Source organism: Neovison vison, chromosome 12 (genome assembly GCF_020171115.1).
Source record: "Neovison vison isolate M4711 chromosome 12, ASM_NN_V1, whole genome shotgun sequence".
Classification (NCBI taxonomy): domain Eukaryota; kingdom Metazoa; phylum Chordata; class Mammalia; order Carnivora; family Mustelidae; genus Neogale; species Neogale vison.
In genome coordinates this window covers 20,183,409-20,201,912 of record NC_058102.1, presented here as the reverse complement: position 1 = coordinate 20,201,912, position 18,504 = coordinate 20,183,409, and the positions used below count along the sequence as shown (strand labels likewise).

Genomic DNA, 18,504 nt, shown 5'->3' with positions numbered 1-18,504 from the left:
ATTGGGCTCTCTGCTCAGCAGGGAGCCTGCTTCCCTCTATCTCTCTCTCTGCCTGCCTCTCCGTCTACTTGTGATCTCTCTCTGTCAAATAAATAAATAAAATCTTTTAAAAAAATCAAAACATAAAAAGAGTAATAACTTTGCTCATTATAAAATCAGTGCATTCATTACATCTAATTTACACTAGAAGTCACATCTTTGTTAAGTATATTGGGTAAATAACCTTATTGTACCTGAATGGAAAACTTATAATAAGTTTTTACATAGAGCTCATGTCACAATGATTTTTTAAGCCTCTAAATCCTAGTGTAAATAGTATTTCCAACATACTTAGTTTGATTTTTCTATATCTGATAGCTCTTGAATGGTCACCACTATGGGGTTTTGGTATTCAAAGTTAATGGAAACACATACAAATTACTTTCCATGTTCTTCTCTATGATGTCCCTACTGTTCATACCTCAAGATAATGACTTTATATAATTCTTCAAAGTCAATGAAAACCTCATCTACACTAGTAGAGTTAATTTGTTATTAATTACCATCAACATCCTTCCTTGAGCACCAGCTAGTGCTTCTTATTTTATACACATTATCTCTAAACCTCATAGGACCTGCAAGATTAATACTTTTGCAACATTTTTCATACAAAAAAATTCAAGCTGTATTGAGTTATTGGGTTTGTTTGAGGCTAACAAATTGGTAAAGCAAGACTGGGTCTGTCTGGCTTCAAAAGTTTTTATTTAAAAGCATATAGCTTCAATAATCCTATAATGAAGAAATCTAAATACTCTTTAGGAAGCATCGTATTATACTGAAATTACGCTCCAGGATGAAAATTAGGCACATAATAAGATGATGCAATGTTATTTAAATTTAAGGGACACCAAAGAATATAAATTAAGTGTTTATTCCAGGCTATAGTCAAGATGATTATACATAGAATTATGGTTCAAAATAGAATATTATTAACTATTTCTTTGACAGTCTATTAGTGTTACTCAGTTGAAGTTAAACATTCTTTTTAAAAACAAGTTTGTTACTCATTCATTCTAGAATACATATAACCAAAATGTCAAACACAAAGAATGAAGTACAGTAACCAGATTCCTTTGAGTCCAGTTGGTACATTTGGGACATCTGGGAACTGGGGTCTTTAAACCTTTCCATGCAACTGATATTTAACCCCTAATAAGATCCTGTAGCCTCTCAATAGATGTTGAACATTTCTTGTACAATATAATTGACTATCTCCAGGGCAGTCTACATGTACAAATAAGATAGACAACCAAGATGCGTCAAAAATCCCAATACTTTGTTTCTTTATCTTCAATTCATACACACAGACTCTTTACTCTATTTTGGGGGGGGGTTAGGTCTTCTTTTTTTATTTAAAATCCATTAGCTAACATATAGTACCTCATTAATTTCAGATGTAGTGTTCGATAATTTATCAGTTGTGTACACCAGTGTTCTATACTTTAAGCTGACGGTGCTCTCTTATGTAATAAAGAAGAAAAATGTGGTTCTTGGCTCCAAACTAAGGGTATTTCTTAAAACTGTTGGCTAAAGTTTGGAAAGGAAAAGGGTTGAATTTTTTCTGTGGCTAAGAATTTTAACATAGATTTGAGATAGGAAGAAGTGAAAAAAGAAGGATAGCCAAATAAGGACCCTGAAAAGATGCTCAACATCACTCATCATCAGGTAAACAAATCAAAACCACAAGGAGATATCACCTCACACCTGTCCGAATGGCTAAAATCAAAAACGAAAGAAACAACAGGTGTTGGCAAAGATATGGAGATAGGCAAACTCTCCTGCACTTGTGGTGGAAAAGCAAACTGGTGCAGTTGCTGTGGAAAAGAGTATAGAGATTCCTCAAAAGATTAAAATTAGAACTACCCTATGATCCGGCAATTGCAGTACTAAGTCTTCACCTGAAGAATACAAAAATTCTGATTTGAAGGGATACACGCACCCCAATGTTTATAGCACCATTGTCTATAATAGCTAAATTATGGAAACAGCTTAAGTGTCCATCAGCTGATGAATGGATAAAGACAATGTGGTATACATACACAATATTAGCCATAAAGAATGAAATCTTGCCATTTATAATGACATAGATGGAGCTAGAGTATATAATGCTAGGTGAAATAAGTCAGTCAGAGAAAGACAAATACCGTATGACTTCACTCATATGTGGAATTTAATAATAAAATAAACAAGCACAGAGGGGGGAAAGAGGGAGGCAAATCAAGAAACAGACTGACGGTTACCAGAAGGGAGGTGGGTAGAAGGATGCATGAAATAGGGGATGGGGATTAAGGATTGCGCTTGTCATGATGAGCACTGAGTGTTGTATGGAAGTGTTGAATCACTGAAACTAATATTACACTGTATGTTAATCAACTGGAATTTAAGTTAAAACTTAAAAAAAAAAAAATAAGGACCCCTGGATATTGTTCTTCGTGGTCCCCTGACAATTAATTGCTTGAAGTGTCTCTCAAATCTTGATTGCAAATACAGCATGACTACATTTAGGCATGCATATATATATATATATATATATACATTAACACTCATAGGTTCTTACTCTATATCTTCCATGGAAAAGATTTCTGGTATTTCTTTTTTATTTTTAAATATTTTATTTATTTATTTATTTATTTGAGAGAGAGAGAGAGCCAGCATGAGAGGGGAGAAGGTCAGAGGGAGAAGCAGACTCCCCAGGGAGCTGGGAGCCCGATGCAGAACTCAATCCCAGAACTCCAGGATCACAACCCAAGCAGAAGGCAGTTGCTTAACCAACTGAGCTACCCAGATGCACAAGATTTCTGGTATTTCTAAAAATCATCTCCTCAAGGTCAAATGGGATTGTGAAAATGGAAACTCACTCATTCCTTGGGAAATCCAAGAGAGAGACCTTTCTGAAAGCGATCTGAAGTGAGGTTTAATTAGATCTTCCACAGTTACTGCTGCTAAAGCATTAATACTGGAGGACACTGTGCTGTAAGAGAAAAATCAATCTTTTGATTTACAATATTTTAACTTTGATAGTACTTTAAGTAGGAATAAGAAAGGGGGAACCAAACTGTCATTATAACCAGATTTCTACTATATTTTTAATGACTACAACACCCTCTTTCTGGAAGCTGCTATCATCCAAGAATGATTCAGGCAACATCCAAAGGGTTGATAGTGAGGAGAAGAATTTTATGTTGCTTCCACTTTGCAATAAACCCTTAGTGTCTATGGAGAGAATTTACACAGACTACATAGTACTACTATATAATGACTTTATATAAAGTGCATAGAAAGGACTGTCATAAATCCTCAGAAACATATGCCATAAATATTAATACTATTAATTTCCTGGATCCTCACTAACAAACACTGTACATGTTAATAATAAGAATTCATACCCTGGCACAAACACTGGAAAAAAGTACAATGAGTAAGCTGAAAGGCAGAACAAGATTCTTTGGACAGTGTCTATTATTCAGCATGTAATAGGAGATTTAATTCTAATTTTCCATTTGACAATGTATAGATATACATACAGTTTAAACTAAGACTGTAGGCATCCCTTTTTGATAATCAGTGAACACTACCACCAATTGATCATTTTTATGATCACCTTACATAGTATGTGATGATGTATTACAGTAGAGCCCAAGTTAAAGGTGGAGACTGAGGTTAATAGACTGATAGTTCACACGAATAAGAGTGAGACCAACAGAGAAAATACATGGAGTAGATTACCCACTTTGGGACACTGGTGCTCATATACAGAATTCAGCTTTATCCCCCAAAATATCCAATAACAAAAGAAAGATCCCAACAGGAAAACCATGTATTATTAGAGTCATAATTTATACCTTAATGTTCCACTATAAGCACAGGCCACAAAAAGTCCAGGAAGTCCCGGAAAATCTTGAAGAATGTCCAGCACCAAATAAGGCATGAGCTGAAAAATTCCAAAATTTACTTCTGAGTGCTATTTGCTATCAAATAAAATTAATTAATGCCTCATTTATCTTGTGTTCTTCAAGAACTAAAGGAACCTATTCCATATAATTTAAATTTCTAAATATGAAAAATTAAACTCTTTTATTGTCAATACTTAAAATAATAGCAGAGTAGTTAAGAACACAGGGTCTGGATTCAGACAGAAGTGGTCTTTGTTACTTCTCTAAGACTTAGTTTCTTCATCTGTAAGGCAGGGGTACTAAAACTAACCTCACAGACTTGTTATAAAAGTTAAATTATATCATCTATGTAAAGCTCTTAGTATAGTACATGGAATACAGTACATGCTTGATAAAAGGTAGCTGTTCTCACTCTTTGGAATAATAAATCAATTTAAAGGAAATATTTTACATACTTCTATGCTTAAGTAATAAGCAACATTCACCTAACTTTACAGATGACTCAAAGACCTTTGTGAACTTTAATCACTGCCCGGGACTGAAAGTGTAATTATAACTGCATATAGTATGAGACATAGTGACAAGTAGAGAGTAACCTCAGGAAGTTCCTGAAATTTGCTTCTTTTCATAAAGGTCCTGATACCACAGTCTCTCATGGTGAGGGTTTGAAAGGGGAGGGGGGTGGGAGGTTAGCTGAACTTGGTGGTGGGTTTTAAGGAGGGCACGTATTGCATGGAGCACTGTGTGTGGTGCATAAACAATGAATCTTGGAACACTGAAAGAATACAGTACAATACAATACAATACAATACAATACAATACAATAAAACAAAACTATTAGCCCTATTTCAATTAAAAAAAAAGTTCCTGATACCAACTTACTTTCTGATAAGTTACTTTTTAAAAGATAATATTAAATAAGGATGGGAAGGTTTATTACTTCAGTACTATGTCACATGATAGTCTTCTGGCAAAACTGATTTTTAAATTAAAAGGATCCTAGGAGGATAATATTCTAGGAAAATTCCCCTCACTTGCACTGAAACATTCTCAAGTCCTTCTCCAATAGTAAAGAGTGGATGTCATGTCCTATCTCATCAGCCTCTTCTGATTTCATTTGACAAAGTTTGTTACAGTATGTGGACAAACAAGCTCCAATGTTACAAGGATCAGTGTTCAGTCATTTTAAGAATGTTTCCACTTCATCCAAAACTCACTAATTTTTTAGTCTCAGAGAGAACAGAACTTATCTCTATTTGAAATCAAGACCCAATATTCCCAAGATATCTTAAAAGTGTAACTTCAAGCAGTATTCCATACTTAAACATTATTTCCATTGTTACTGTGATAACAAGATCTAAAATTCTCTACCCTAATATCAATTTTCTCAAAAGTCCTCGGGGGTGATATTTCATATTCTGACTGGCCCCTTCAGGTATAGGTCCAGCAAGGAAGACTGATAGATAGAAAAATAGTAAAACTCTATCTAGACACTAATCTTTCTTCCTCAGGGTGAGCTCCAGCAGAGTGTCGCAGAAATACATCTTGGTTCTCCTTGGTTAAGATTTTGACCTGACTTTCTACTAGTGGGCCTTATGTGCATTGTATCCCTAGGGAAATGTTAATTGCATTAACTCCTCAATAATCAATACAATACTGGAATCATCCAATCAGGAGGAAACTTTCTTTTTCTTTTCTTTTTTTTCTTTTAAGATTTTATTTATTTACTTGACAGAGACAGCTAGAGAGGAAACACAAGCAGGGGGTGGAGAAGAAGAAGTAATAAATAAATAAATAAATAGATAGATAGATAAATAAGAAGTAGGTTTCCAGTTGAGCAAGGAACCCTCCCTATGAGGGGCTTGATCCCAGGACGTTGGGATCATGACCTGAGCCAAAGGCAGAAGTTTGACAACTGAACCACTTGGTGCCCCGAAACCTCTTTCTTTTAAAAAAATTCAGTACAGGGGCACCTGGGTGGCTCAGGGGGTTAAAGCCTCTGCCTTCGGCTCAGGTCATGATCCCAGAGTCCTGGGATTCAGCCCCGCATTGCATCAGGCTCTCTGTTCAGCAGAGAGCCTGCTTCCTCCTCTCTCTCTGCCTGCTTCTCTGCCTACTTGTGATCTCTGTCGAGTAAATAAATAAAATCTTTAAAAAAAAAATTCAGTACAGGCTCTCTAAAAGTGGATGCATGCAAGTCACCCCTGAATGCATTCTAAGGCAAGGAGTCTCAAGGGTAGGAAGCTATAGATATTTTTTGTTGTTGTCATCTAGGGATAGGGAAAGATATATGAGAAACATTTTTAACATCCTTATTATCTTCATGATATAAACTACAGACAAAACATTCTTCACTAGAGAGCATATGAGGGAAGAATGCATCTACCTTCAAAGTAAACGTGATTCTTAGATTCTCTGAGCAAATAGGAAAGATCTATTTATTGACAGGAGGACACATGTGAACATAGGGTTGAGATGCACAGCTCAAGGAGGTTCTCATTTTCTAGCCCCACAAAACTGCATTATTTTTCTAGGAGTATGTGATGCATTTATGTCAACACAAAATTCAGTCTATCTTCAATCTAATGAGTCTTCTGGTCACTTGATTTACAAGCAAGTCTTAGAACATAATTTTGGCAAGAACCCAAGCTTTGGAGTCTAGTGGTCCTGGGTTTGAATTCTAGCTACACTTTCTGAAAGGTGGTATACAGCATAGGGGTTCAAAGTTAGGACTCTGGTAGCAGCCTGCCTGAACTTGAATTCTGGTTCCAGGTTTACTAGCTATTACATAGCTTGTCTGTGCCCCAGTTTCCTCATCTCTGAAAGGGATATAATCAGAGCCTCTATCTCAGTGTGTAGCTTTAAGGATTCAAAGTTGAAGTTTATATAAAGCACTTATGACAGTATGATGAATTCTTGCAGCTATACTTATTTATCAGCCCTATGACCTTAAGCAAGTAATATAACCTGTCTGCGAGTCACTCATTTCCTCATCTCTAGATTTAGAATTACTGGGTTATGAAAATTAAAAGAGATAAAGCACGCAAAGCTCTAGACACATTCTCTCACTGCTTGGTTGGTATTCTATAAATGCTCGCTCATTAGATCTGTTTCTCTATCATTTAAAAACTGGAAGGTAAGCTGTTGATAAAAAAGTGATCGAAGAATATTCACAAAATGTTTTACACTACCATGGTTTGTATATAGTTTTTCTTCTTTAACTGTATTTACATTTCTATTTCCAGTGTTGACCTAGTTCTCTTTAACACTTGGCTTGGAATTTTCCAGGTATTTCAATATTTTAATAAAATTCTTCCTTCTTGCTATATATGCTAAAATAAATTTTTACCAAATGCTTTCTAGAAAATTAAAGACAATTATATTGTACTCATTTGCTCTTTCTCTATAAAAACATGAATACTCTTTCCTCCCAAACTAATAAGCTTTCTGGATAACATTAATACACATGTAAGAAAGACATGGTACTAAACCTGGTCTGGTGCAGATACTTTCTTGGCTGTCCAAGGATCACAGTCATGGTACCTGGAATACAGGGCAAGCCCACATAACACTGAGCAGACAAGGATTGCCCAGAGTCCCAGAAGATTGATGTAGAGAGACCTAAGGAAACGAAAACAAACCAGCAAATGATATTTGTAATTTCCATCCCAAAAATAGGAAACTTGTTACATACACAGAAGAGACCTTCATGATTACTCAATAAATGCACAGAATCTTTCAGTTATCAAAAATGCTATTTTATTCTAGCCTAACCTTCTGCTTGTGCTGTCAATCAACAATGTATTTCAAAATACTTGGAATAGATAGATGGAGGCTTCTCTACTGAATAGATGTGTGTATCCTTCTGGTCAGAGTTCCACGGGCATTATCAGCTTTATAATGATATCCAGTTATACTACTTCAGGGCTTCCTGTCATGAAGTAAAGATTTTTAATGGTCATCAGACCAGTAACTATTACTCATTTTTCCTTTTTAAGGTAATGGAGTTAAAAACTGCTAACCACTGTTAGCACCCACATAGAAACTCATTGAACTTGTTTAAATATGGTTTGTAATATCACCTAGTAAGTATGAGAGGCAAACCTGCATTCCTTGAACAGGTATCTTCTCCAACAATGTTCAGCATCATAATACATGGTGCGTGCTCCAGGAGAACAGTACTGGACTCAGACCTGAACATAAATCTTGGTTCCATCTACCATATATGACCCTGGACAAGTAATTTAGCTTCTCTGATCCTCAGCTTCTTCATTTATACCTACAGATAATGATGCCTACCTTGCAGAGTTTTAACATTAGATGAAATAGTATGTATTACATAGCACAGTGCTTGGCATGTAATAACATTTGTTAAATAGTAATTATTGACATTATGAGTGCTAATGGCACCGAATTCTATGCCTTAATAATCAAGTGAATAGTAAACATTGTTCTCACTATGATGTCCTCATTTCTTTTTCCCAGTAGTGCTGTAGTGAATACTGTAAAACGCTGCCTTAGGTGGAAGAGAGGTACCATCCTCAAAGTCATGCCTCCTTCCTTGGGGTACCTGTGTCCAGTGACTACTAGATTCAGAATTTTAAAGAATCAGTCTCCTTACCCTAACCTAGGACAAATCTGGAGTCAGTTCAGCATTAGGGCTTCCCCTAAGGCTGGGCTGAGAAACAGCATTACAATCCAACTTCTCTCTTTGGCCAATTCTGCTTCCTTCTCTTCTCTTTCTTCTACAGGTGGTGATTCCCCCACAGTCTCTGGCATGCCAACCTCCATTTCAGAGTCTGTTTCAGGAGAATGCACCTTCAACAGGTACCAAACAACAGATTGCTAACCTTTTCCCTTGATTGACTAAATTTACTCTATGTCTTGCTATTGGCTAAAAATAGTCTAAGTAACCACAGCTCATCTCCAAATCACCAGAAAATATATCCAGACACTTTCCTGCTCACATACCCTTGTTCACAAAGGAGTTTAATACTTTACTATATAGTTTTATTTGACTTTAATACCACTCAAATAGATCACTTATCAATAATATCTGATACTCTCTGTAGTTGATCAATGTCAGTAGGTCTTAACTTTTTGACTGGGATTCATTCTTCTCATGGAGCCACAGTTAAAAAGTAGGAGAAAATGGGGGCGCCTGGGTGGCTCAGTGGGTTAAGCCGCTGCCTTCGGCTCAGGTCGTGATCTCAGGGTCCTGGGATCGAGTCCCGCATCAGGCTCTCTGCTCAGCGGGGAGCCTGCTTCCTCCTCTCTCTCTCTGCCTGCCTCTCTGCCTACTTGTAATCTCTCTCTGTCAAATAAATAAATAAAATCTTTAAAAAAAAAAAAAGTAGGAGAAAATGGTTCCTCTCAGCTCAGGGAGTCAGCTGAGGGCCATTCCAAAGGAAACTGTTTCTTATTAAGAAAGCTCAAGGCTCTAATGCTGGTCTCTTAGTTATAAAATTGGGCCTTTGAGTTTCATGTTCCCAAAGAAACAGAAGAGCATATGTATAATTAATTTTGGAGACACATTAGCTCTAGTATAGATTTAAAGTCCAGTGGATCACTGGATGTATAAATTACATTCCTTCAAAGTTCCTTAAAATACCAGAACACTTAAGCTCACTTTTGGGGGACTCTATATTCAGTTACTGTGCTGATATTTGTGTAGATCTTTTACTATTGGATTTTCCAAACACAGATAATGTCTAAACCTATTTACTCTCAATATATTGGGTTATGACATGTGACATCACAATATTTTCATGTTCTTTGAATAGAAATTTAATTGTCATTCCTTGTCCTACTCCGACCACCCAGTTACTCTTAATCTATTTATAACTTTTAAGGTCTTAAATGCATGTGGGCCAGTAAGCTTTATCTATCAGCATGGGGAGCAGGGTTCACCATACTGATCTAAGGCCTCCTGAGATAGAACCAGCCACTATTTATAGTCATTGCTCAAGCCAAGACTGGATTTAGAATTCCCCAATCACGTCATCCTTCTGACCTCTGGACTGTGTCCAAATAAATGTTTATATGGAATGCTCTCCCGCTATTCTCTACCTGCCCATATATGGTCATTATTCAGGATCTGCTTGGTTGACAAGAATCTCTCACCCAATCTCTGCCTTTACATCCTATGATTTGAGGTCACATTTACTGGACCACTACCAAGTATGTGCCAGGCACATTTTACAATACCTCTCCTGAGATATATAATATTTCTAATGCTCATTTTGTAAATTTGGAAACTGGGACTCAGGGAGACTAAGTAACTGGCCACTCAAATAGCAAGTATTAGAGCAGAGTTATAAACCCATGACTATGTCTAAAAATAAAATATACCAGCATATCTGGCAATATAATGCCCTTGACCATTTCTTCTATCATTATATTGTTCCATAGAACTGTGATACTTTTCTAGGGTTATTTCACTTTTTGCATACTTGTATATGTTTTCATAACTAGATGTTAAGTTCCTTCATTAGAAGAGCGATATAATTCTAATTTTTATCCTCCATAACTCCTTATACAAATAGATACACAATAAATGCCTACTTAGTTAATAGGATTTATTTTACTTAGTAATTCATATAAATATTTCAAATATCTGATTTAAAATACACTTAATTCTTTTATAACTAAGTATATAATTTATTTCTTGGAATTTCATGATACAAAAGGCTTAAACCTGAGCAAAGCTTGACTAATTAACAAGTTTCGATAAAGACACTGAGGTTATTAATGATTTCCATACCAGAGTTTGGCTTACATTTTTGCCTGGAACCTGCTTTTACAAGAAATATATCTCTGTACTTGGGATTGGTTGACACCATAGATGCTGGTCCATGTGAAGGTCCCTCCTATAATAATTGTCCAGAATGTATGTCTTTGCAAAGGATTGGGATCAAAACTAAATGAAAAGAAACAGAAAACAAATTTTAACTATAAGCAAAAAACTACAGAAAATCGTAGAATATCTTTTGGAAGCAAGCAATGTGTATCTATATAAGTATGCATACAGATATAAATACGTACAAATTTATTAAATAATAAAAAAGGCAAAATATTCCTAACTTAAGTTCAATGAAATAAAAATGGATACTTTCAGAGAATTGGAAAATCTGGATGGGACTGAAGGAAAACAAATGTTCTAATTATTCTGAGCTTTCATAAAAATTGTTCTCCAATGGCCTTAGGAAATTGTTATTTAAATAAGTCTGCTGTGCTATAATCAGAGAAGAGCATGAAGCTAAAAAGAGAGAGAGCAATAAAGGGAGTAAGGTTTTTTAAGTGCATCATAGCAATAGATACGGTACTGAAATGAACATAAAATCTACCTACTTTGCATATATAATTTCTCTCCTAACACATGTACAGTCATATTTCTAATTTATATTCAAGCTCAAGAACTCAATTAATGCAGTTTAAAGGCTTTCATCTTCTAAAATTACCATGTCATTATAATCATACTTTCTTAAATGCTGTGTGCACAAGCTAAATGGTAATAGTGAAAAGTCACTAAATGCATGTACTTAAGTCCAAAATATTGTCACAAAGAAAGCTCAACTTCTGTATTGAATATGTGTTTTAACTCTTCTTAATGCATATCTTAGAAGGAATGATTTCGTTCATCCATGATATACAAGTTTGACAAATTTCTGCAAAATTGGCTTTCATAGAAACTTTCTAAAAATTATGAAATTCTGCAATCCATTTCAATCTTATATTTAAGATGAGTTAAGTGTTAAGATTTCATGTATATCCCAGCATTCCTATGGAAATATAAGAGCCTCTACTCCATTCTCTAACACTTCATATCAAAGTTAAGTGTTTCAAGGGTGTTGACCCTTTAACCCATAGAGGAAATAGCTACTATATTAGCTAATGGAAGTCAAGAGCCAAAAGGTTTCAGGAATCTACTTGAAGGAAGTAAGACAAGATTTAGAATACCCAATTTAGTGGTTTTAGGCCATACAAAATATGTATGACAACTATAACCATACAGACAATACCAACACAAAATCCTTCTCTTTCTTTATCACCACGAGAGCAGGTATTTTGCCCACCAACATTCTCAAACATATCAGACACACAAGAGATACACAATAAGGCTTTTCATTATTATGTAATAGTTGGCATTCTCCATAGTGAAGGTCATAAAAGTGTCTAATCTTTTACTTTTAATAATCTATTATTGGTGTATAACTCGTCACTTCAATGAAGCAATATGGGCTGCCTTTGTACAAAGTGAGAGTTATCTTGCAGAAAAATTAATGATTCTACATCCTCTCCCCTCAGCCTCGCCTACTAGGAAATTTAGGAGTAAGCAAGATCTTCTGAGTGCCCGTTAGTTGTTTCTGCTTCTCTGTATCCATTCTCTTGTCCTCTAGTAATGGCAACCCAATCTGCTTTGGCGAAAAGACCATTTCACCATAAAGTAGTCTAAATGGTTGTCAATAATACATCCTTTTCTGCCACAGCTAAGGGATGGAATAATGCCCAGGCTAGGATAACTGGAGGTGCTCTTCTTTGGAATCTCAGTCTTGAAGTTAAAAAGCAATTATTAAAAATAGTGGAACTTGACACATCATAATTCAACTTATCTCTGCAATTAACACATTGTCCTTGACCATTTTCTGAAAAGGCTCTTCTCAAACATTAGCACCATTTTCAGAAAACTAGAAGAGAGTCACCAAGTAAGAAATGCTTTTTTATTTCTTCTTGCCAGTGATTTCAGCTTGCCTCTCTCAAAGTAGGACTGCTTGAAGAGGAAATAAGCCAGTCCATATGAAAATGAGCCCCTCCCACATTGAACATGATAACAAGAATGGCACTACTGATCCACACCAAAAGGTGTTTTAAATATTCCTCTAAGCTGTGTGGTATATTTCTGATGAAATATCTAGTTTCTCCACTGGTCTTTCTCTAGGAAAACTAAATAGCTGTTGAGGATATGCTATATTGTACAATATACTGACACTTGAGGCATTAGTCATAAATTTTCTAGTCAATACTCTAGAAATAATATATAATATAAAATATTTGTACATATATAATTATGAAATATAATAATATATATTGGCAGGGCAATATCAATAGAAAAATTCTCTAGGCTGCTCAAAACAAAGAACTGTCAGAATGACAGCATGATCCTTTAGTGTTTTTCTCTTAAGAGGTTTCCTTTTCTTATTTCTCCACTCCCTCTTCCCTAATTACACTACCCCACCGTTTGACCAATTCCAGATTTTAATATCTAGAAGAAAAATGCTCTTTTTCTATCAATCCTTTCTCAGAAGGAAGTTACAGTCTATGTAATTAAGCAGCCATCTGACTGCTTTAACCCCTTAAAGACCTGGTAGAAACCCCTCACACATTAACATACCAGCTTCAATTTTTCATACCACATTCTTAGCCATCTACTTCAATGATGAGATTATTTTTATAGGAAAGAAAAAAACAAAAGGAGTGTTCTATTGACCAGGAGATAAATAGCAACTTACTTCCAGAAGTTTAATCTTCCACCATTATAGCAATCATTTAGAATATTGCTGATTCCACCTTGAATCACTACAGCCCGTATAATCACAGATGCAAATCCAGCCACCATGATCCCAACTTGAAAAACATCTGTCCAGATAACTGCTTTAAGACCACCCTTTGAGGGAAAAAAATATTAGGATTAATGCTCTTATCAGACATTATTATCATCTACATGCTTATATATTATGCTGGACAAGAATAATGAAAACATAGATCTTGGCCAAAGAATACACTTAAGGTAATAGACAGTAAGGTTGGGAGAACCTTCGAAAGAGGGTGTGATTTAAGCCAACCTTTCAGACAGAAGCAGAGGTGAAGATGGAAGGTCATCCCAGAAGAGAAAACAGCATGGACAAAAGCACAAAGAATTCAAAGTCCATGACATGTTGAATGTGGCCAGAATGAAACTGCAAAAGGCAATGTCATAGATTTTATCCTATAGGCAAGGCTGATATTCAATCAAGTATGCACACAGAAGGTCATACCAGTTGTTGACATACTAAAATTGTTTTGTACTAGCCACTGACACAAACTTCCCAGTGTCTCTCTCCAGTCCCTATGTCCTTGGCTGAACTATCCCCTCCCTGAGATCCCCATCTTCTAAAAGAAATCCACTGAAGTCTTAAGACTTATTATGTCAGATATGTCATAAGAGTTGCACCACTTCTAGAAACTAGCATCCATTATAATACCAGTGCCCATACTATCTGGTTGTTACATATTTTCACTGCGATTCCTGCCTTTAGGCAATGGGAAACTATCTTACATTTCTTTTCTTTTCTTTTTAATTTAATTTAATTTTTTCAGTGTTCCAAGATTCATTGTTTATGCACCATACCCAGTGCTCCATGCAATATATCTTAGGTTTCTAAGCTGAGAAATAGCAAGAACACAAAAATAATAATTTAGCAATAGTAAGGGTAAATTAGGAGACAAGACTCAGGACCACTGCAATGGTTCAAGTAAAAGAAAAAAGTTTCAGTTATAATAAATGCTCTATAAAGAATCAAATTTTTCCCCAGCTGGACTCTTTCTTATAAAAAAGTTACACTGTGGGTGGTAAGAGTAGGAGAGGACATACAAACAATCTAGTCTGCAGAACACAAGTATTGGAATTTTCAACTTTGCAAAACAGTGGTAGAGTGAAAGAAAAAATAAGGTTCTTGACATACCAGTGTGCAGTAGAATGTACAGACCACCCCTGTTGCCACTACCGCACCCCACAGATCAAATCCCGTGACTGTAAAAAGGAAAAAAGAAAAGAAAATGCATGTATAACTGTGAAACATGTATAATAAAAATATTTCTTAAAAAATCATCAAAAGGAAGTGATATTATTTACGGGGCACCTATCTTTCCACCTACTTCTCTACTCCTGCCTAAAACTAGATCCAAATCTCATAAAATGCCCCTAAACAAATGAAGTTTAAAATTTTACTTGGTAAGTTAGATGGAACTAGTTTCTGCCCTTAGAGAGCATACCTGGATCTACCACTGCCTAAATTAAGTACATGAAAAAGCATTTATATTGTAATGAAGCTAAGAAACAACTTGATTCTGTAAGGTAGTTACCCAGACTGAATGGGGTCAGAAAGTGTGTGTCTTCATAGTTCAAATAAACACACTATTCTACCAGTCCTTGAAAGACAAGTTGTGCATGTTACTAAGAGGAGACCAAGAAAGAGAAAAGTCATATAATTTGCTACCATTTATCTAAGTGGAGGGGCATATTATATTCTTTCTAAATGGAAGAATAACAACTCTGCCCATATATGTGATAATCTATATAAAATGGACTAATTCCTTGAAAGACACAATAGGCTAAAACACTCATGCAAGAAGAAATGCACTATCTAAATAGGCCAATAGCTATTAAAGAAATTGAATCAATAATTAAAAACCTTCCAAAACAGAAAGCTCTAGGCCCAGATGGTTTGACTGGTAATTTCTACCAATTTAAGGAAGAAATTATACCAATTCTTTGCTATATCGTTCACAGAATAGAAGAAGAGGGAATACCTCCTAACTCATTCTAAGAAGCCAGGATTGCTCTAATACCAAAACCAGATAAAGACATTACAAGAAAACTACAAACCAATATTTCTCATGAACACAGAAGCAAAAATCTTCAGCAAATTGAAAATTAACAAGTGGAATCCATAAGAGTATAAAAAGAATTATATACCATGACTGAGAGGGATTTATCCCAGGTATGCAAGGCTGGTTCAAAATTTAAAAATCAATTAATGGAATCTATCATATTAACACACTAAAAAAAGAAATATCACATGATCATATCAAAAGATGCAGAAAAAACATCTGACAAAATGCAACATCCATTTATTATAAAAACTCAGTAAACTAGGAATAGAGGGGACACTTCTCAACTTGATAGACTGTGTACAAAAATCCTACAGCTAACATCCTACTTAAGACTGAGAGAGTCTGGGCGCCTGGGTGGCTCAGTGGATTAAGCCTCTGCCTTCAGCTCAGGTCATGGTCTTTCAGTCCTGGGATTGAGCCCTGCATTGGGCTCTCTGCTCAGCAGGGAGCCTGCTTCCTCCTCTCTCTCTGTCTGCCACTCTGCCTACTTGTGATCTCTGTCTATCAAATATATAAATAAATAAAATCTTTAAAAAAAAAAAAAACCACACACACACAAAAAAACCTGAGAGAGTCAAAGCTTTCCCACTAAGATCAGGTCCAAGACAAGGATGTTCCCTCTCATTGCTCCTTTTTAACTGGAAGTTACTGGAAGTCCTTGCTAATGCAATAAGGCAAGAAAGGCAATAAAAGGTATACATATTGGGAAAGAAGAAATGAAACTCTTCTTTTTTCACAGATAACATGATCATTGATGTAACAAAAACTGAAACTAGTAAGTGATTACAGCAAAGTTGTAATATACAAAAGTCAATTGTTTTCCTATATAATAAATTAGCCTCAAATGTGAGTGACATAATTGATAACGTTAAGATGTACCTTGATTCATTTGCAATGACATGGATGGAACTAAAGGGTATTGTGATAAGTGAAATAAGTCACTCAGAGAAAGATAATTATCATATGATCTCACTGACAAGAGGAATTTGAGAAATGAGACAGAGGATCATCAGGAAAAGGAAGGGAAAAGTGAAACAAGATAAAATCAGAGAGGGAGACAAACCATAAGAGATTCTTAATTTCAGGAAACAAACTGAGGGTTGCTGGAGAGGGATGGGGTGACTGGGTGATGGACATTGGGGAGGATATGTGCTATAGTGAATGCTGTGAATTATGTAAGACTGATGAATCACAGACCTGTACCCCTGAAACAAATAATATATTATATGTTAATTTCAAAAAAAAAAAAAAAAGAAGATGTACCTTGATTCAAAGCCAGGGCAGAAGCACAACTGGAGTAACTTGGACATGCACACATTGTGGAGTGGGCATGTAAAATGATACAACCATTCAGAAAAATTGTTTTCCAGTTTCTCTTAAATTTTGTACATGCACCTGCCTTGTACTAGGTTATCATGGGTTTATGTTTAACTATACTGCTTCCAGGTATTCAACCAATAGAGATAAAAATATATGTCAAAAGCAACTCCTCAGGCACATGCTACCAGGATCTACAGGATGACCAAATCTGGTCTTGGTATTGATGAAGATGACGCTACTGCTGATGTTGGCAATGTTGCCATAACCAAAGAGATGTTGCCCCTCAAAGGAGATGACAACATATCACATATGGAAGAAGCAGACTAAGTGCTGCCCCAAGAATTATTTGTACATGTATTCAATACTTTATCTTTATTCCCTCTGGTAATATATTTTCTTTTTGGGGGGGGATAATATATTTCAAGGATGTTTTTCTTTATTTTTGTTACTATTTTAAAAATCTCTATGACATGGCAAGAACTATTTAAGGGGAAGATAAGATTTCTTTGTGAGTGAGATGCTGTGATATTTAGGAACTAAAGCCCAGCTCCTTTTTCATTCCTAGTTCCACACAGGCTTATTTTAACGGAACAAGGTAACATTTGTTTTAAGATGTATGTAAACTAATGTTGACTGTGTGGTCTAAAGTGTTTAGCAATCAGGGACCCTGGGTGGCTCAGAGGGTTAAAGCCTCTGGCCTTGGCTCTGGTCATGATCCCAGGTCCTGCCTGGTATGGAGCCCTGCATCAGGCTCTCTGCTCAGCAGAGAGCCTGCTTCCTCCTCTTTCTCTGCCTGTCTCTCTGCCTACTTGTGATCTCTGTCTGTCAAATAAATAAATTAATTAAATCTTAAAAAAAAATAAAGTATTTCGCAATCAAGCAGATTCCTTAGTAAGGACCAAATTTTTTGTCACTAAAGTGTTCTGAGTTATACCTTGATGTTTAAAAGAAAAATATTGGTTAAAACAACTTTTACCTTCTAGGATCTATTTTTTAAATCTTCTATCTCCTATAGTTATCAGCTGCATGTACCAGGCACCTAGAAACTCGTATGTTAAACTGAACCAACTTGATGGGAATAACTATCTATATGGCATGTTTTCCAAAGAAGAGCATTGTTTAGCAAAATTGTAAGCCTATTTAGGTGTGTTGTAAAGCTGCTCAAAAAGTAACTCAGCAAGTTCTGTGAGTGGAAATGCAGTGTTCAAGTCACATTCTGCTTTAAAAGTTTGTAACAAATGCAAATGAACTTAAAAAAAGCAAAGCGAGACAAAACAAAACCTGCACAAGAATGATCTTAGTAGTCTTAATTCATAATGGCCTAAAAGTGCCCAACGTTGTTGATGGATAAACAGACTGTAGACATACAGATGATAAAATATTAGCAATAAACAGGAATGAACTCCTGAAAAATATTTTGTTGAGCAAAATAAACCAGTTACAAAAGAGGCACTACATGATTCCATTTATATAAAATCTAAGAAAAGGGAAAACTAATTCATGGTTGACAAAAAAATCAGAAAGTGGCAGCTTGGGTTGGCAGTTCTTTCTTTATCAGAAAAAAGCACAAGAAAATCTCCTAGGATTAAATGGTAAAAAT

At 35.7% G+C, this 18,504-nt stretch overlaps 1 protein-coding gene across 1 annotated transcript in view; it reads right to left on the bottom strand.

Moving 5' to 3' along the window:
* Positions 1-18,504, bottom strand: part of SLC5A8 (solute carrier family 5 member 8) — a 66,016-nt gene that overhangs the window by 37,713 nt on the left and 9,799 nt on the right. Inside the window, exons 4-9 of the mRNA XM_044226624.1 lie at positions 14,654-14,721; positions 13,442-13,596; positions 10,711-10,851; positions 7,424-7,553; positions 3,882-3,970; positions 2,898-3,010 (exon numbers count right to left, since the gene is read on the bottom strand). Of these exons, the coding sequence (XP_044082559.1) occupies positions 2,898-3,010; positions 3,882-3,970; positions 7,424-7,553; positions 10,711-10,851; positions 13,442-13,596; positions 14,654-14,721 (696 nt within the window). The remainder of the gene's footprint in view (positions 1-2,897; positions 3,011-3,881; positions 3,971-7,423; positions 7,554-10,710; positions 10,852-13,441; positions 13,597-14,653; positions 14,722-18,504) is intronic.